At 38.2% G+C, this 20881-nt stretch overlaps 1 protein-coding gene across 4 annotated transcripts in view; it reads right to left on the reverse strand.

Annotated features, from left to right (window-relative positions):
* Nucleotides 1-269: 269 nt before the first annotated feature.
* AKAP11 (A-kinase anchoring protein 11) overlaps nucleotides 270-20881 on the reverse strand; it is a 47094-nt gene continuing 26482 nt past the window's right edge. The window contains exons 8-12 of one of the 4 annotated variants that reach the window (XM_005487305.4): nucleotides 19224-19379; nucleotides 15325-15408; nucleotides 14569-14609; nucleotides 9224-9384; nucleotides 270-4636 (exon numbers count right to left, since the gene is read on the reverse strand). In XM_005487305.4, coding sequence (XP_005487362.2) covers nucleotides 4490-4636; nucleotides 9224-9384; nucleotides 14569-14609; nucleotides 15325-15408; nucleotides 19224-19379 — 589 coding nt within the window. In that variant the 3' untranslated portion in view covers nucleotides 270-4489. Of the gene's footprint in view, nucleotides 4637-9223; nucleotides 9385-14568; nucleotides 14610-15324; nucleotides 15439-19223; nucleotides 19380-20881 lie in introns of all 4 variants that reach the window. The other 3 variants (XM_026793645.2, XM_026793647.2, XM_026793646.2) reach the window with 3 other exon arrangements.

Here is a 20881-nt window from a genome sequence, read left to right on the forward strand (position 1 = left end):
AGGCCCCTTGTGCTGCAAGTAGAGTCCATGTGACGCTTTACTGCATGCCAGTGGAACTGTGGGCTCACCTTTCAACCCAAAGACAGTAAAGCAGGGTCCTCACCCCCTGCAGGACTCCAATTTAACTCTGTAAGAAGTATGCCATCTACTGATGCACTTCTCACTACACCCTTCCTCACACAGCCACCGACCAAGACCGCTCTTAGCTGTGTTTGCTGAAAAGAAAAATAATATTCCATGAATTGACAAGAAACGACAGCACTCTCGAAGCCAGTGAAATGTGTTTTATTTTAAGCCACTGCTAAAACAAGGACAAATTTAGTGCAACCTGGAGTTCATAATCTGAAAACTGAATATAGTTAAGTTACTAAAATGGTAAAACTTGTCACCATTATACAGTACAAGACCTTCATATTCATTGAGTACAGTTACATAAACATTTAGTTATTCAAACTGCTTTTGGTATACAATTGCATTACTAACTGGGCTGTGAATTACTGTAACACTGCACAAATAAGCAGCAGTTCCAGCAAATTATAATAAATTTTATTATTAAATACTGTTCAGACATTAGAACAAAGGCCCTCTAAAACTACAACACCAGCTATACAACAGGAATGTACAAAGATGATAGAAAATAAAGTGACTACAGTGGCTGGGCTCTGTACCTGCCTCTTCAGACTCAAGTACAGTAAATGCTTGACAGTAGTGGCTCTTGCTGAAAAGCCAAATGTCTTACAATAAAAATCATTCCTGAATCTTGTATTTTTCTTTGCAAATCGACTGTCTAGAACTACAGGGGTTTGCGCTGGTGTTTACTACTCACTGTGTTCCCATCTTCAACAATTTGTCTCTCTTCATAGAAAAGGTCCCAGACAAAGTTACATTAGAAAATGTAACACTAAAATCTGATACCATTTTTGAGAGACCTAATTAGTCTCGGAATGTGGGTTTCTGGGTTTTGGTTCGCTTTTTTCTAAAAAGCTTACACAATCTTCTAAAACTCAAGAACAAAGATACTACAGAAATTGCATTCACACACATTATCTGAGCTGCCTTTTCACATCCTTGTTTTGAGACAGCAAATCCTCTTTAATTTTCAAATATGGGCTTGAGTTTTGTTCAGTTTTTATTTTAAGGCTTTATGCATTCTTTGTATTATTTATGCACCCTGTTATGAATGCTTAAACTAGTTTTAAATATGGCCACTGCTAACTTGCTTTACAGAGGGACTGTTTCTCAAAGTGCTTCTTCTACAGAATCTTACAAAACATCAAAACACTTCAATTTTTTAAAACACCAAATGTATTTATGAAGTGTCTGGGTGATTTCTGAAACAGTAACATCCAAGGATATACTTTCCTCAACATAAAAATTAAATTACAAGGGTTACCATACAGCAAAAATGCAAGATGAATCAAACTCTACCTTATTATGTTTGTTTATAAAGCAGAGTTGTATGTTTTAAAGGGACCAGAATACGGCCCTTCATGTTTTTAGAGTTTTCACTTACATTTCTGTATTTGTGGTCAGGAGTTTTAAACAAACTCAGTGAAAATGTAATTTAAGACTTGCATTAGCAAGGAACAACTTTCTCACTAATATGGCAGAGATCACCAGTTAGATACAGTCCCAGTATGATTTTCAAGGATTATTAAAATTATTCCATTGTAATAATTTTGCCAGGCTAGAGTAATGCTTTTTAACTTTACACAGAAGGAGGAAAGTCAAGTCATTCTGAAGAAATTTAAAACAACTTGTGTAGAAAACTGGTTTGGGCTTTTTTGGCTTGTTTTCAGTAAAAATGAAGTATTTTATACTATTTTTCCCATGAAAATTTGGAAACTACGCTACTTGCCTCAGAGGATAATAAAACCATTTTTCCTTAATGTAACACCAATCAATAGTTACACAACATATTTGATCCAGTCTGGAAACAGGATTCCATTTAAAAAATATTTTTCAGTGCAACTGTTGTCCACTTAACTTTGTGAATAGTTGTAAGCTTTGTGAATGGCGTGATCTTCTGCCTTTCTACAAGAAAGTAAATGAAATGAAAAAAGCACTTCACTAAGTTTACAAAATCCACCATTTTGAATAAATGAGTTTAAGAAATGGCTGTTCCTGCAGCGTTTTTTGTTTGCTCTGTTTTGTGTTGTAGGTTTTTTAAATGTATGGTTTTGTATATTTGGAATACTTTCAATATCTTCCTCACTGTACAGAAACGTTTTACTATACTCTACTGTATCCTCATGTCCTGAAATTCCACTTGGTGAGAAAAATCTAGTCATGAGGCACTGCTTTTAACATTTTATTTCCTTGACATTTCAATTTTATAGGTAAATTTGTACAAGTATATTACTGCTGAGTTAAGGGGAAGGTGTTATAGCCAGGGAATTATTTCAAATTTTTGTCTAAAACAACATTGAAAATCAAACTTAAAAAAAAAAAAAGGGGGGGAAAGGAATACAGGGGATTTGGGAGAGGAAGAAAAAATCCAGACAACCTTTGTACAATTCTTTAAAAATATTTGCTACTAGAACTACCTTCCAAATATAGGAATTAAATAACTTCCTCTGCCATGCTTTTGGCTCCAGAGAAAAGGAATTCCTGATGCCTGGATTGTATTACCTATAACAATACAAAAGACCTTGAAGTGGCTTTTGGTCTTTTTGCCACATACATTGATTTTACAATCAGTGAAATGATATATGAAGTGAGGAAATAAACTGAGCATAACAGAATTTTAATTCAGTGGTAGAAGTTTGCACCAGGAGTTCACAGCGATGAGATCTCAAACACACACAGATAAACAAACCTGTGTCCATTCACATGCGTGAACACATGTATGTGCACATACAAAAACACAAAGAATCTTTGGCTCTGTGAGAAAGGTGAACTTCGTGAGATCCAAGGCAGAAATCCAGATGACAAAAGAGGACTAAAACCAACCATGCCTCTGCAAAGGGGCCAGTGGAATGCTCTCCTGAAACACCACGACACTGCAAGAACAGCGCTCTTGAATTTACCAGTGCAACACTTCGTAGCAATTCATGGGGTAGGGGTAATCAGAATTGTACATATGCCATTAAAAATCTGGAATAGATTTGGAGACCGTATCTCTCCTTGTTTGGGATCACAAAACTGTGTACTATAACAACAGTATATTTTTCTGTGAAAAAGCTATTAAGATTTTTTTGTTAATCCAAAATCAGTAATGCTCTATGATTATTTACCAAGTTTTAGGTGGCAACCTGGTAATCACCAGCATGTGCCTTTTTCTCTCAAAGGATATATAAAAAAACAAATCCCAAAAAACATTTTCAAACCACAGGATAAGTGAAGGTTCAGATTTCCCTTCGGACAGAAAGGCAGATCAGCAGCATTGGTGAGAAACCTGACAAGACTGCTAAAAATACTCAATTAAAAGTGCCTTTAAAAAAATTCAGTGAAAGTAGTTAACAAAAATGAAAAATCAATTTGCAAGAAATTTCCCCTTTACATTTTTACTAGCTTTCTTTGCTAAACACTTCCATGCTCACTGAGTAACAACATTGTCTTTATTCATAAAAAGGAAATTCATATGTGGCTCTTGGAAAGGAATTAAAACTATTCGAAAAGATGGCCAAAATCCTCAGAAATTTCTATCTTCTACTTTTAACACATCTGTGTGAGAGACTAATATACAAATTCTTTGACACAGAACTAGTGTCACAGAAGTATCTGCATACAAAAAGCCTCAGTAAAAAATTTAGCAATTTAAATCTGACTGGCAAGCTTCAGTAAACCTTGTTAAAGAATTACATATGAAATTATGCTCAACTTCAAACTCTGCCCTTCTACCAGAAGTTACCAGCTCTACAGCAGTCAACAAATTCATGCATTTGCACCTCAGCAATTTCAGAGCAGACTATCCCATCTTCACATAAATTTAAAACTGATAAGGGTGGCTATGAAGCCAGACTGTATTACAGGGCTGCTTGGGCAGGTCACAATTTTCTTCCTGGCAATGCTGCTCTTGGGCATGTAACACCTGGCCAAAATGAATATTTCTTCCACTCTCTGCAGCAAGGTATTCCAGAGCAGCTTGTTGCTGAAATCAGTGCTCTTAGTCCTGCTGTGAATATAAAACACAAAGGAGTGGGAGAAAGCTATCCTGGCACAAGGGAATCCTGAATATCATGTCTGAGACTGTCTCCTGTGGACTATGATCATAGACAAGGGTTGTTCATAAATATCTCAGTGGTATGAACACAGCAGTAAATACAATTTATGCGTGGGTGGACAACACCGATTATGGACTGAATAAACATACCATGTGCACAGTATCACAAAGCACAGCACAGCTATTTTGACTTTCACCTCAAAGTCTTTTAACGCTGACTATTACTTAAACATTCACTAGCTTAATTTTACTTTACACATCTGTGTTCCTTCTATCTCCTTTCAGAAGAGGAATGAAGTGAAGAGTGTCGCATCTTTGGGTTTTTCAGACATTTTCCAGAAGCCAACTGACCAGAGATTTACTCGGAGCTTGCTCTCCATCCGATGCCGTCTCTATCATTTCACAATATTTCAGCACTGCTTGCAAGAGATCTCCAACTTTCCAATCTCTTTCTCTCAGTCTTCTGGAAAGCTGAAGGGGAAACAGGGGAACACAAAATATTTTGACTAGGACATGCTGATTAAGTTACAGAAGTTATTCTTGAAACATTAGATCATAAGAGATCAGTTGTAATGAGTTAATCGTTATTCCCACATCTATAAAAACAAAAACTTCCGCAAGAATTGAGCACTTTTTTTTAGGGCAGTCTTCACAAAACTTTCTTCTGGAGGGAGCACCATTTTCAAATTATGTGGTGCCACAGGTATGAGGACTGTGGTTCATCAGGACTGCAGAAAACAGGAAATTCTGAACACAAGATTAAGACATTTGCCACCCCTCCCATGCCAATAATGCATGTATAAAAAGACAAAACTCTGTCTTAATAAAAGGATGTGGATTTTCCTTTCACAACATATAGTGTGGTTGGGGTGGCACAGACACTACCCTCAATGAAAACAGTTTCTTCAGTGTTGGGAAATTATAACATCTTGGAGAGGAGGAAAAGGTGATGATTAAGTTAAACTACCACTCAGGAGCAGAGATCAGTGTAGTTGAAAACATTTCTTTCCCCCCAGGACCCAAAGGAAAAAATCTTCCATTGCTGATGTGTCAAGCTCAGCTATATGTGTAAGAAAGCCTACCCTAAGGAAAGAATGAATTTGACAGCTTGCCCAGGAGTAAAAACCTAACAAGTTTTAGTTTAAATAAATAAACAAATACCCACACAAACTAAGTATTCTCTGTAGCTTTCTGGACACCTGTCAGTGCTGAATTTTTTAAACACAATTTAGACACCCTACTTATTCCCTGGAGCTGTAAATTTTTAACCCCTTTTATAGTCCCTACCAAGACATTCCATATATTAAGTTTAAAAAAAGTAATACACAGTGTTCAGGGAAATATTTTTCACAGCTACACAATTAAAAATTCATATAGTTTCTACTGTGAGACCTGTCAGATTGCAATATAAAGTTCTAAAAAAAATAAAAAGGAAGACAATCTTTCCCTGCTTCTTTACCTAGCTGATGTTCCATCTGCAACAAGGCAGGTGACAGGACTGACAGAAAGAACATGGCTATAAAAACATGTATCAAACAATTAACTTCTTGAGAAAAACATTAACTTGAACATGCAAAAAATCCTCTCTAATCCTGAGCATAATTTATTCTGAACACTGGCAACTTTTCTCAGTAGAAATTAAGGACATCTTTTCTATATAAGAAGAGACTGAAATCTGTAGTTATTTCTGTGAATTTCAAAGCAGAGCACAGGAAGTAGGAGCTTTATATTCTACAACATGCAATTTTGTAAATGATGTTTTTTGGTTTACAAAAGATTGGTCTTTTTTCTTTCCTCTGCCAGAGGAAAGTGTGGCTAATGTCCAAATACCTACTTCAGCAAATGAAATATAAAACTTTGGTCTAAATAAGTTTTCCACTACAGTAAAACTACAGAACTGGCACCTAAATTTTAATTTTATGTTTAATCTCACTATTTCTTTAGATGACCAATCTGTTTCTTCCTGCCAGACAAGTGAAATATTAGAGTTTACTCACAATAAGACTCTTCAACAGGTAAGTAAGGCCTCATCAAAAATGGAATACATATGGTTTTTTAATCCAGGCACTAGCATATCCACATTGTCAGGCATCTCACAGAAGTCAAGATCTATTCTAATTTACTGATTTCTTGTTATCCTCCTAACAAATATATTTTGTTACATACATAGGTATTTAAAGTCTTTCTGCCTTGCTGAGCACAACAAGCACCCTTAAGTAAGAGTTCATACCCAGCTGCTGCAAGCAACAGACACCCTGCCTGGTACACGCTAGGAGCCCGCCTGCCTTTTCTGCAGCCACATCACAGCGGCGGCTCAGCACCCTGCTGCGCTCAGCTAACACGAGCCTTTGCTCCCTTCCAGGGCTCACGCACTGCCTACACAGCACATGGCTGTTTCCGAGGAGCTCTAAGGCCCGCCGGGCTGCCCAGAGGCCGGGCTGGGTGACGCCCGGGGGCCCCCGGGAGACGCCGCGGGACCAGCAGCGGCCACGGCTCCTGCTGGGCTGCAGCGCCCCCTGCAGGGCCGCGCTGCGCTCTGCAGCAGCTGGGAATGACCGCTTCCAATCGAGTTCCGTCTGGAACGGAGAACAGTCCCATTGGGAAGTGGGATGGAATGAAAAACAGGTAATCATTCTCTGCCTCCGGGGAGGGAAACAAAATTTCAATTTATTTTAACACTACTGCATCTGGACAACTAAAAATAATCTATAAAACTAACTGAGACAATTAACTACTTAGCATTTTCAGGAGTGCATGACTACTGCCTGCCAGAAGGTCTTACCTTCAGGTGTCAACTCAGAATCAATTTATAACTGAAGTGTCAAGTAGAAAAATATTATCATTTTTTAAGAGAGCACACATAACAGACACTGCTATTTTCCAGAGTGCTCTTCTCTTATTAATGTCATCTTATTAAAGCAGCTGGAGTCGTGGTCAGATACACAGCCAGCTAATATATATATATATATATATATATATATATATATATATATATATATCTTCCCTGTGTGTCCTGGAGCATTGGCTCAAATCTCAGCACCACAGCTCTGCAGTCTCTTTACTCAGAGCTGGCCAAAGAACAAGGGACTCAGGGAAAAACTTTTAAAAGAGGCATCTGCCATCTCTTTTGTGTCTTTCACATTATATTGTTAGATAAACGTGTCTCAGGTACACAGAAAATAAATTATTATTAACACTTGTGGGTCCTACCACTATTCTACCCGAGTATTTGCAACAAGATTGATCAACTATTGAAACAGATGAACAGATCTTCAAGAGAAGGCAAAAGATTTCATGAGGTCAGAATGACTGTTTTCCCTAACCCAAACTCATTGAAAAAAACTTCAAAAACCTCCAGAGAATGCTCAGCCAAGCAAGTGAGAACAGAAAAAGTGATGTATTTTCTTCTTTGTGTTAAGGCACTTATAAATGGTAACAAAGAAGAAGCATTCATATAAGGAGTAAACCAAATAATTTCAAATAGCACAGAAATGGAGAAAAGTATTCTCAAACTGCCTTCCAGTTTACGGAAGCACCAAGTCCACTCTGTCAGAACTAATGTACAGCCAAATATATTCTTGAAATAATTCTAAAGCAAACATACCAAGCTCCAGAAAAGGAGCATAGGGCATATATTTCTATATGCCAAAACAACCTTTCCAAACTTTCTGAGTTATTTAAAATAAGAATGCAAAACTTCCTACTCTCAAAATCCAATATACACATTCCACACAGTTACATAGGCAGAAAAACACTCCAAAATTATCATTCTCTTTGTGTGTGAGGAAGGCAGGAGCCTCTCTTGGGAGAATGCAGACCAGGTACAATCTGGACTGGCCTCTAGGCACCTTTCACAAGTCTCCAGTAACTAAGCACCATCAGTGCACACATCCATCCAGCTCTGGGAGTCTGCTTTGTCATACTGACCTTTACCTCCCACTAACTCCACTTTTCTCCTGACACGATGATGTAAGCTTTGGAAAGCCCCAGGCTGAAGAGTCAATATTAAATTTCAGAACCAAGAGCAAGCTTTTTCTTCCTTAATATCCTGGTAAGTACAGTAAGTCATTTTTGCCAAGATCTTAATTGTTAAAATGCTATTAATGGTATCATGCTAGCATTTTTTCACATTATCAGGTCACAAAATACAAATATTTTATAATTATTATTCCTATGAACCTCATCATTAGAGACAATTCCTATATATCTATTAAGTTAGCCTTTCCATAACAAGGTAATGTTCAAGTAATTTCTTGGTTGATTAAAAAATATAAGTTTAACGTAAGAAAATCCACATTGTCATGTGTAGTTTGGTGTGCAGCCATGAAAGAAAAGGTTTTATGATTTTATTGGAATAGTAAGTTTCTCTCATGTGTTTCTGATGGAAATACTCAGGACAGCATGCATACCAAAATACTGAGCCTTTCCAAAGACACGCAAATTGCTAATGCCCAGTTCTTTGAAAGTCTGATTAATCAAATGAAAGTAAAGGCACCTAAGAATAAAAGAATCTTATTGAGAGTTCTTTTTTGTAGTTTTAGTTTTAGTAGCTTACAGAATAAAGACATAACATTTACTTCAAAACTAAACTTCTTTCTCACAAGAAATGCATCTTTGCTGTGAAAAAACCCCAACAAAACATAAACAAACAAAAAACCCCCACAAACCAAAACAACCCTAAGCAGAACACATGAAGTTAGAAAAAAATTTGCATGACCAAGTTCTTGTAAAGATTCATTTTATAAACAATTAAATACTAAGTAAAAAATGCTTCAAGAAATCTAAATTTCACCAAACAGAAATTATGTAATTGCATCCTTTTTGGAGTAAAACACTTGTAAGTGGAGAAGTGAAAAAATCAGCTCTGATGCATACTGATTTATGTATGGTATATACACAGGTGAAACATGCTGCCCCACTTTGACCTCTCAGGATTTAAATAATGATTTTCCTCAGCAGTGAACAGCAAATGAAGTAACAGCAGCTGGTAAATCACAGCAAACGGAAGCCAAGGAAATCCTTCCCCTTTCCCACCACCCATCAGGCCCGAGTACTTACAAAGACGAATTCCCTTGCAGCGGTGTCGCGGAAGTGAAGGTCAGACACCTCTGTTTCAGAAGCTGCCAGCCACTGGAGGGCTGCTCTGAGCTGTGGGTCCACTAGATTTGGTTCCAGATCAATATTCATTATTGATAAAGTCTTTCGCACTTGCTCCAAACCTAACATTAAATATAAAACAAGCAAATCTATAGCTTAAAATTGTTTCAAAAAAAATCTCTGTAGTTCACTGTTTATAGACTGTATTATCTTAAAAACCCCTCAATTTAGTGTACACAGATAATATGAAAGGAAAAAAATAGATTGGTCGCAAGTGTTTCAGAACTTTCCCATTAGGAAGTACTGTTTATCCCATTTACAACCACATGCAAACATAGCTACATATTAAAAGATACATAAACTATAATGTATATTCCAAATGACAAGAAATTTAGCATAGACTTTCATTGCTGTTCATTAAGCAGCAATGGCTCTCACATGGTCCATCAGCTCCTTCCATTTCAAGCTGCTATTTTTTGCTATGCCTTCATTTAACTCATTTTAAGAAGTATGTATTTCTGAATTCTTTCCTGAACGGATCAGATGGCCTCTTGAACTTTTCCAAAATATACCGCTGGTTTACTGAGGCATATCCAGTTTGCAACATTTCTTTTACAGCATAAGCTCCAAAAATTTGTACAGCATCGGAAGAGTAGTTGTATTAATAACACTTAGGAACTACAGTATTGTCAACCTCTGTTCCCAAGCTGAGTTTCTGTATCCAGCTACCACAGAGATCCTTTATCACAATCCCAGAAACAACTAGGCACATATGTAGTGCTCTCCAAGCTGGAGTCACTGCTTCCAGACTACTGAACTTGACTCTAGAAACATGGAATATATCAACAACAAAAACATTTATTCATGTTGACTTTAGCTCAATCTCAATACTCTTCCAACTAAGGTTATGAAAATTGAGGTACACAAGGTATTCATTCCCAAGTGGCAAAGTCAAGCAAGTTGAAACAGATTCCCCCAGAAGTAAAAGCAAGAGAAAATTAACTAGCAAAACTGTCAAACAGTCCTTTCAGTGGATAACAGATTATTTGTCTAGGAGCCCCAAAATTTAACTTCCTTATAGGAGAAAGAACACTTTCTTAAAAGATTATGACAGTGGGTGGAAAGCATTGTGGTAACATTGCTGGGAAATTCTGGTACATTTTTTAGTATTATAAAATAGATGTATCTTTGATAATAAGGCTTTGATTCAAATTCTTTGGTGACCAAGGCACAGTCAGCTTAGAAAAAGCCAGACATTTCCAGGTATGACATGAACAGAACTTCCAAATGTACAACACCAGGTACAAAGTGTTCTACCTAGCACGCTGTTTAAAGAGTCCTACAACTACACAATAGAAAGAGCCTTCTCAAAACAATAGTGAGAAGGTGAGGAACTTACACTGGAAAAATTTCACAAGAAAATACAGTATAAAGCAGGCTGTTGCACTAGAGACAGTAGATGACACCCAAACCATGTAAAGAAAAAAATCCCATCACTATCCTAACTGAGAAATTTGAATATTTGAGATGCCAGAGCTTTTAAAGGTGAGACCAAAAAAAGCAAATTAAAACCTACATAGTAGAAAATATTTTAATAACAATTATTCTAAGGAAAAAATACTCATTAATATAGCTTATATAACTTTATTTTCTTATATCCTTAGAGTCACATCTCATTTAATACAATTAAGAGATGTTGGTTACTTAGATACATTTTCCAAGAGCTTTAAAAGAGAGAAAAAAACCTCCAAACCAACCAACACATCTTTCTGCTTACACTAAGACTACTTGAAGATGTGCAACAACGCAGAGTATCATCTGTAAGGAAGTAGCAGACCTTCCTGGAAACACTTATTTTATCTTCAGAACACACCCAACATAAAGAAGACCTCTGTTACAACATCAGCTCATCTTAAAACCATCTTCACACACTGTGTATTGGCTGTTCTCATTTCAGTTAACAAACTCTGGTGCATCAATCACACTGGAACCAGACCACAGGGATCTTCTAACAAACCACAAAGTTGTAACAAGATTCTGGATAGACCTTATGTTATACTTCACTAAGAAGAGAGGAAAAGTAGCAAATGCATCAATTTTTTATTATTTTTATGACTCTCTTCCAAGATTAATGTGCCCAGTTTGAGTAACTTCTTCAGCATTTTGAAGGCAGCCATGCAGATGCATTGCCATGTGTCATGGTTTGAGCCTGGCACAGAGCCAGTGCCCCCATGAAAATGCCTCACCCTGGTGTCTGCTGTGAGATGTGACCAGGAATAAGCAAAACAGGCTCCAACTTAAACATAAAGACCACTTTATTACTTAAACTACAGGAAAATAGGGAGAGACTATAAGGAAAAAGAAGAAAAAAAATTGAAAACCTTACAAAAAAACCATTTTCCTCCTCCCCACCACCTGACTTTCCCAATCCAATACATTCTCTCAAAACAACTGCCCAGCCCGGCACGACACTTTAGTATACTCAAACATCAGTTCATGAAGAGGAAAAGGAGCCCTTCTTGTTCCATAGGCTTCTGGAAACACACTGAAATCCCGGATGCTTCCTTGTCACTTCGGCACCGCCCGGAAAGTCCATTTGCCGCTTGTGACATGTTCCTTCCATGCTCAGTGCTCTCACCACCGAGACATGGCCAGAGCTGCTTTTAGGGTGGTCTTTCAAGGATGCCTTGTCTCACTCCAAAAAGGCACAGTCTCTGCTTTTGGGACAACTGTCCCCCCCATATTTTTCCAACCCCCTGGGGCCAGGGGGTCCTCACAAATGAACCCTCCTGGTTTTGAGGCACTGCCTCCCCCTAAATGCAGTCTGTGTCACAGGAACAACTGAGTCCATGGCTACAAGAAAAAGTCCAGCCAAAAGGCCACTCCAAATCATCTCTCCCCATCCAATCATCTCCACAATCTCCGAGCCAAGTCATCTCATCTCTCATCTCCCTTCTTATTCAGCTTCGAGGAGGATTAGCATTTTTGTAAGGCCCCAATCATGCAAGAAAGGGTTAAAAGTTTTCAGTCTCTGTCTGTCGGTCCCGGAACGGCTCCCACACATGCTGCCCACACGCTGCCGCTGCGGCCGGGCAGTCTTCCTCCCCCTTCTCGCTGGCTGCTCTCCTGGGGGGGGAGGGGGGGGGGGCTGGCTGCCCGATGTCTCTTGGGGCTCCCCCACCCTTCCATCCTCGAAGCCCCCTCAACACCATCTCTGTCCAGGCCCCAGGCCTTACCGCATGGCTGGCCCCTCCCCCGCCCAGCAGCAGCGGGCCGGACGGGGGAGAGATCTGAACTCCTCGCCCGACGAGGTCCAAAGAGGAAGTGCCAGGGCAGTGCCCTGCTTTTAACCCCTGTGTATTCTCGGAGGTGTGTCCAAACCCCACTGGCTACACCAGGTGTCAGTATGAAACCCAAACCTTCATTGGTTTGACCACAGCTTCCCAGAATTCCCACTTCTTCCTGGTCAAACCATGACACTCCACCCTTCACCTTCCGAGAATACACTTTCTAAAATTATCAACAAAATTACAAAACACTTCTACACAACAATACCTTAAATTCACTATGACTATCTATCTACCTTAACTTAGTACATGCTTTCCTTATTCTTCTTGGTCTCATCTCACAGCTTTACCTCATCATTCTCCCGTGATTCGATTCCCGGTCAGGGAACCAAAAAATGTCATGGTTTGAGCCTGGCACAGAGCCAGTGCCCCCATGAAAATGCCTCACCCTGGTGTCTGCTGTGAGATGTGACCAGGAATAAGCAAAACAGGCTCCAACTTAAACATAAAGACCACTTTATTACTTAAACTACAGGAAAATAGGGAGAGACTATAAGGAAAAAGAAGAAAAAAAATTGAAAACCTTACAAAAAAACCATTTTCCTCCTCCCCACCACCTGACTTTCCCAATCCAATACATTCTCTCAAAACAACTGCCCAGCCCGGCACGACACTTTAGTATACTCAAACATCAGTTCATGAAGAGGAAAAGGAGCCCTTCTTGTTCCATAGGCTTCTGGAAACACACTGAAATCCCGGATGCTTCCTTGTCACTTCGGCACCGCCCGGAAAGTCCATTTGCCGCTTGTGACATGTTCCTTCCATGCTCAGTGCTCTCACCACCGAGACATGGCCAGAGCTGCTTTTAGGGTGGTCTTTCAAGGATGCCTTGTCTCACTCCAAAAAGGCACAGTCTCTGCTTTTGGGACAACTGTCCCCCCCATATTTTTCCAACCCCCTGGGGCCGGGGGGTCCTCACAAATGAACCCTCCTGGTTTTGAGGCACTGCCTCCCCCTAAATGCAGTCTGTGTCACAGGAACAACTGAGTCCATGGCTACAAGAAAAAGTCCAGCCAAAAGGCCACTCCAAATCATCTCTCCCCATCCAATCATCTCCACAATCTCCGAGCCAAGTCATCTCATCTCTCATCTCCCTTCTTATTCAGCTTCGAGGAGGATTAGCATTTTTGTAAGGCCCCAATCATGCAAGAAAGGGTTAAAAGTTTTCAGTCTCTGTCTGTCGGTCCCGGAACGGCTCCCACGCATGCTGCCCACACGCTGCCGCTGCGGCCGGGCAGTCTTCCTCCCCCTTCTCGCTGGCTGCTCTCCTGGGGGGGGAGGGGGGGGGGGCTGGCTGCCCGATGTCTCTTGGGGCTCCCCCACCCTTCCATCCTTGAAGCCCCCTCAACACCATCTCTGTCCAGGCCCCAGGCCTTACCGCATGGCTGGCCCCTCCCCCGCCCAGCAGCAGCGGGCCGGACGGGGGAGAGATCTGAACTCCTCGCCCGACGAGGTCCAAAGAGGAAGTGCCAGGGCAGTGCCCTGCTTTTAACCCCTGTGTATTCTCGGAGGTGTGTCCAAACCCCACTGGCTACACCAGGTGTCAGTATGAAACCCAAACCTTCATTGGTTTGACCACAGCTTCCCAGAATTTCCACTTCTTCCTGGTCAAACCATGACACCATGGCTCCTTAACAAATATTTTTCCTAAAAGTTAAGCTCTGCCTACAAATTCACACTTTCAACAAGCTGATCAAAGTTCCCTACCTTATGTTATTAAATTTATGTAAGCATCAGTAAGTAACTAGCACTTCCCAAAGGCTGCAAATTTCAGTGTATTAAGAGGATTATGTAGGGCTTTAATTGAAAATTCTGACGCTTGACTGTCATTGATTATGATGAATAGAGATGACAGAGTTGTCACCTGATTTTGCAGACTATAAAGGCAAAGAATTAACAAAAAAATTAATGTACAGTGCACAGGACAAGAACAGTAGCATATGCAGGAAGTGATATTACCTTCTACAGCATCCTTAGAATCTTCATCTTCTGTTCCATCACTGTATTTTAATTAAGAAAACAAAAATATGAATACAATCCAATGTATACAGTAAATGTAGTAAATTCTAAAACTATAATGAAGGTTGAACAACAACAAAATCATAAAAGAATTAAGGAGTGATCATGAAAAGCAGCTTTGCTTCTCACACCATTTCATGTTGTAAACAGACTTATCATCAACATCACAAGATTTTCTCTTAGGAAAAGAAGAGAGAAGAGGGAAATGAGAAAGGTGTTAAAGGTACTACTTATTGATTTTAATAGTTTTGCTTCATATGTGAAAAGGTTCAGCCACCTTATGTCACAGATATGAATAGCTGTAGATAAGCCTAAGTGGTCTATAAAAATCAATTACTATGCAATTCTGAAAGTTTACACAAGCTAAAGGGAAAAAAACCCCAGAAATCCTGTAGGAAGCAAGCTCTAGTCTGCATGAAAAAAAAAAAGTAAATCTAAAGACTTATAAAACTGCAGGCAAGAACATGCAAAAAAGGGACCCTTTTGCAAGCAAAATACATTAATCAGTTTTAGCACAGAAAAATTTAATCATTCAGGGTGGATTAATTAATGAAAAAATCATATTGTGATTAGGTGAGAAGAGTGTGAATAATGCATCAGCATAAAAAATGTACTGTATTTTTATTTTCAAAAATGATGATTTCATGCATTAATTATGAGGAACCCATCTGGTTTATATTTCTCAACTCAACCAACCTGTCTGATGTTGGAAAGGATAAATTCTCCTCATACATATCCCCTTCTAAACCAAGACTGCTCCAGCTACTGCTGTTACCATTACTGCCAGGAGAAGAAGAGAAGACAGCTGAACTAGAAAAGAACAATAGCTCAAACTAGAACCTTCATTTTCCTTACAACTCTTTTGTCAAGACATTTAATGCAAGAGCACTGAAACTTTCTAGGTTTACTGGAACAAACATGGCTTTCAGTGCCATCCAGAGCAGCAATGTGCACAATAATGCAAAACTAGCAGGTTTCAGTACACTGGTGAAAGTATTAATTTGTACTCATTAATTTTTCAGATCAGTGCTAGCAGCAATTCTGTCCTCAGGTCTAAGCACAATGCTTTAATATTTCTAAAAGTTAACAATTTCAAAAGGATTACTCATCAGAAAATAGATTACATCTGTATTATTTGCTTAAGGAACAGCTAACAGTTAATAAAATTATGCATTGTGAAGACAACTTCACAATATAAAATCCTTCCATCTCACTCCAAAAACCCAGTAATGGTTTCCAACAACCTGATGAGAAGGAATTCCTAGAGTAAAGAATTGGGTTTTTTCATTTTTAATATTGTTCTCTAAGTTGATCTTTTAAAATAGTAGGTTTTTAAATCTATGAAAACAACACTGAAGAGATTACTTCATTTACAGTTCACAAAAACTCTGCACTTATTCTGTGACTACATTCAACCCAATGCAAGGAACTGAAAAAACTGAGCATGTTCTTACACTCAATTATTTCAGTCATTATAAACAGCACAGTTTCAATATGTACAACACTGAGCAACTCATATGATTAAATCTCATTCCCCCACTTCATACCACCCCCAAAGGATGTCTGGAAGCCTTCCAAGAACAGGACTTCCAAATATCCAGCATTCTTCAAGAAAGCAGACTGCCTACTAGAGATGGCATGAGAAGCTGTGGAGTAACTGCAGAGAAGAATTGCTGCAGGAAGATGCTTTCTCCACCTAAGTTTTATGTGACTGTTGAAGGTCATTTCCACTCATGGCAAACAGCACAATCGGGGAAGAAAACATTTCAAGAGACAGACATTGATCTCTTTCAAGTGTTTGCCAGTAACATTATCACCTATAAGTGTCTCTTGCTCTCCAGCATGCCTGCTTGGATCCCAATTTCCAAACAATGAACAGCAGGTTAGCAAGTCTACAAAATAAACACACTCTAATAACATGAAAAAAATTTAAGAAGTTGCAAGTGCAACTTGTACATTCAGTACATTACTGTTTATTTAGACTACATGTCCAAAGAAAATTCAAAGAGTTCTCGTTACGCTAACAAGAAAAAAGAAAAAAGGAAATTAAAGAGCAGAAGCTTCTGAAGAAACCAATTTGCAGAGAATGTAAACCTGGTCTAAAAAAACGCTTCTCGAGCTACTGTGTGAGACTATCACACTTTATATGAAATATTAAATTTGGCTTTAAATCATTAAATTACAGGTATAAAAAAAAACGTTAATATAGACTATTGGTATTAATACTTTACACTCACAGTGCCTCCTTCACTGGAAGTTACAAATGCAGAACAAAAATAGAAGTAAAAGCTGTGCTGGTCCACAAACTAAAGGATAAAGAACTTGTCATCTAACAGAGTAACCTCTGCACACTACTGTTCTGATTAGGTAAGAGACAATGCACTTTAAAGAGGTCAATCCTCGTCTGAAATAATCATATATATTGAGCCATATGATTGCAGTGAGGTATAAGAGATTAAACCTTTTCCTAATTAACAGCCAAATTGGCAGTCTATTAAATAAACTCTGTAACCACAAAACAAGCAATAAACAGACAAAGGCATCATAATGCCTCTGTAATTGTTCATGCAGCTCTTCAACAAGACCCAGCAGAAGAATAACAAAAAAAGCAAGAGGCTTCTGCTCCAAGTTATAACCCAACCTGGATGCTGGATGGAAAGCCTCTATCTATGCCTATGCTTATACCTACAAACCAACTAGAGAGAAAGCTTAAGAACTTTCTAATTCTAAATTTAAGTCACCAGATTTAGGCATGAAAAGCAGAAGACACAAGCACTTGCTTGCATAACTAACTAGCAAGTTCTCTAAATACTTTTCATCTTAATGGAGCTGCCCACAGGATGCAGTGAATTAATTTCTTGTGTTGCTTTGCTTGTGCTTGGCTTTGCTTTACCTGTTAAACTGTCTTTATTTCAACCCATGAGTGTTCTCACCTACACTCTTCCAACTCTCACCCCCATCCCACCTTGGCAGGAGTGACTGACTGCTGGGTGGGGCTTAGTTGTCAGCAGGGGTTAAACCACAACAGGGTATTATCGCTGAGTCTCTGCTTGTTACAGGTCTCCCCCTGGCTATCTTTTTTTACAAAAGGCAACAACCCCAGATTCTTGCTTCCACCTGATAAAGCTCAGCAATACAGAGGAACACACATGCTGTTACCAAGCCACAATTAGTTCTGTAAAACCAGCTGATCAATTTGCACATGCCTGTTTCCTCCATCAACACTTTACTATCCGAATTATGTCTCCCCTTCTATAACTAACATGTTAACTTCAGGTCTTTCCTCTTCTAATGAGCCACAGATTTTCTTTCAAATTATAAAAATTACCTTCTTTTCATTTACGTCTGTTTTGGGAATGATAAATCACAAATACAACACAGGCACTACTGGTCCAGAATTTTTTTATACATTTTCCCTTTATCACTAGCTATATTTTATTGTGTAACTGCCAAAATAGTGAATATTCTCCCGTATACTCAGATTTTCATAATCATTTTCACTTGCATCATCATTTTCATAAGAGATGATGTTTTACTAAAATAACTCAGAGTTAATGCATGCTTTTACAAATTTATTAAGGTGCATGGGTGATAAATTGTAGTAGTGGTTTGATTAAATTATTTAGTTATGCAAAACATGGAAAATACTGCAAACATTTAAATGAGCAGTTTCACATTGGTACCAAATAACCTAGTTGGATATTACATAAGCAAACATGTCTCACATACTTTCTTTAATCGCAGCAATGATGGAAGTACTAACTAAAGAAAAAAATCTCTCTCCCATTTCTGCTACTCTTCAACAGAAATGCTGAACTTTTTCATATCAGTCACAAAAAACTAAGTTTATTCATTCCTCATACATTCCTTCTATAGAAGCTGGGGCCACAACTCTCAGTATAATTCTCCCTGGAAACAGGCAGAGACATTGCAAATTTTAGAACTGCCATTCTAATCTTTGCTAGCTATCAAACAGCCAGGAATAGTACACTGAGAAGCTCTGTAGAAAATATTACTAACTTGAACAGGTAAGTTCCAGTATTACACACCTGCAATTCTATGGTTGGCAGTATATAAATACTCCACCAATGTCAGTTAGAGCAGCTTAAAAATTCCAGTTCCAAAAAAGACAAAAATAGCTGTAAAAGCTCAGCATGGAAATTAAGCTATTACTTTTTTTCAAAAAGAAATTAATTTGTAGAAAACATTTTCTCAAGGATTAGGTTTTAATATTTTAGAGCACAACTTATAAACTTTATTCTCAAGCTTTATTTTGCACAAGGTAGTTGTTTTTAAAATGCTTCCATCTTTTGCTAATACTTAAATTTTGTATGTATAGTTTTACTTGATGTGATTCCCTGGCATCAATGACAATGCACTCTCCATATATTTTACAGAGTATGAACATTCATGGCCAACAACATTTTGTAAGAAAACAAAATCATGATATTAGAGCCATCTTTAATAAAAAAGTCATTGTGTGTTGAAGACAAAAATAATCTCTTCTCCCCTAAACCCCAGGAGAAATATCACTTGATGACAAGTTATTTGATGTCAAGGTAACTGTTTAACTATACTAACATCTTTATAATTACCTGTCACTTAGGTGAAGAAAACTGCTGCTCTCATCAGGATGTTCATCTTCAAAACTTAGATTGGACCAACTCCCAGTGCTATCATCACCAATACTAAGACTCATCTGCTGGCTAACAACAGATTCAACAGAGTGAAATCCTTCTCTTCCAACAGAGCTAAACAAAAATTTAAGACAAAAACATCACTGCATTTCATGCTGATCTGTGTTTAGTTCATTCACAGCAATTTAACCCCATTCCAAAGACATTAAATTTCATAGGAAAAGAAAAGGTGGGGAATCCCTTAATTTGTGCCCTATTCTGAACACAAGAAATAGTGCAACCAAATTAATCTGAAACATCAACAGGCTTACATCAGGGATTGCTATGTGGAATTCTTTCATTAGAAATCAAAGAGAGTGGTACAAAGAATTCTCTCATTTGGAATATTATTTGCTATGAAGCACAGAAGGCACTGTAGCCTTGCAGCCTGTGTATCAAGGTACACCTGCCAAGCAGAACACTTACCATTTCTGAACTTGTTCACCCTAGAACAGTTTGGCCATTTTCCCTGGCCTGCCTTCAGTAATAGCACTTAAGTAGTCTGCTACTGAGGGCAAAGTGCTTAAGTATAAACTGGTGACTAAAATATTAGGATTCCATTTTTTAGAAAGTTTTCTGCAAAAAAAAGATTTCTTTTTCTCCTTCAAGAAAGTGTAGCAATGCATGACTTGTAAAGAATTTTTCCCCTCAGGAAGTAAGTTTAATTTTTTTATCCAAAAACCAATCAAGCAACCATACCCCACAGAAGTTAACTTTAGAAGACATTTAAAAAAATTCATTTAAAAAAGTCTGAATTCCTTATTAAAAAACCAACCAAACAAAAAACCTTACAAAATAAGAACATGCAGTTATGAACTAACTTTCATGTGCACACTGTGATTATCTATATATATGTATATATGAAGCAGTAGGAAGTTCAAGAAAAATGATCAGCCTACTCCCATATAGCAAGCAGCCACAGTAACAGTCACTATTTAGAAAGGCAACCTTAACCACATCATTCCTAACACTTTGCTCCAGTGAGCACGAATTTGCACAAATATGTTCCTGAACTGGAACTCATCGGGGTAATAAAAAAGGTCATTTTTCTCATTTTTATTTACAGTTATACCAGCACCAGTTGTCTACATCACACAAGGCAGTTTCTCAAGGATCATATGCATTACATACCGCACGCTAGATGACGATAGAAGAAATATTTATAAATTCTGTCACAGCAAAATTCTAATAACGCTTCCTTGCCCCAAACTTAATAACAAACAGTATCTCTTTGAATCCTGCATTTTGTTGTTGGCATATTCTAATTAGAATTTTTAAATAAAAGTGTCATCTCTGATACCATAGGTACAGAAAAACATCACCACATGACTTTTTTCCTTAGTCACACATCAAGTAAAGACTCAACCCTGTTGTGCGAAGACCAACAATATACTCAAGACCACTTTTATGCTCTTAGTATTTATGTGTTTCATATCAAACCTTGAAAAATTTAGTTCAGTCCTACTGTAAAAATTACTTCAAAATGAAAAAAAAAGGGTACGGATTGCTAAAGATTTCACAATGGTCACAGCACAATCAGTTTGAGGAAACAGTTGTTTGCAACAGATTTACTGTGG

Source organism: Zonotrichia albicollis, chromosome 2, assembly GCF_047830755.1.
Source record: "Zonotrichia albicollis isolate bZonAlb1 chromosome 2, bZonAlb1.hap1, whole genome shotgun sequence".
NCBI lineage: Eukaryota > Metazoa > Chordata > Aves > Passeriformes > Passerellidae > Zonotrichia > Zonotrichia albicollis.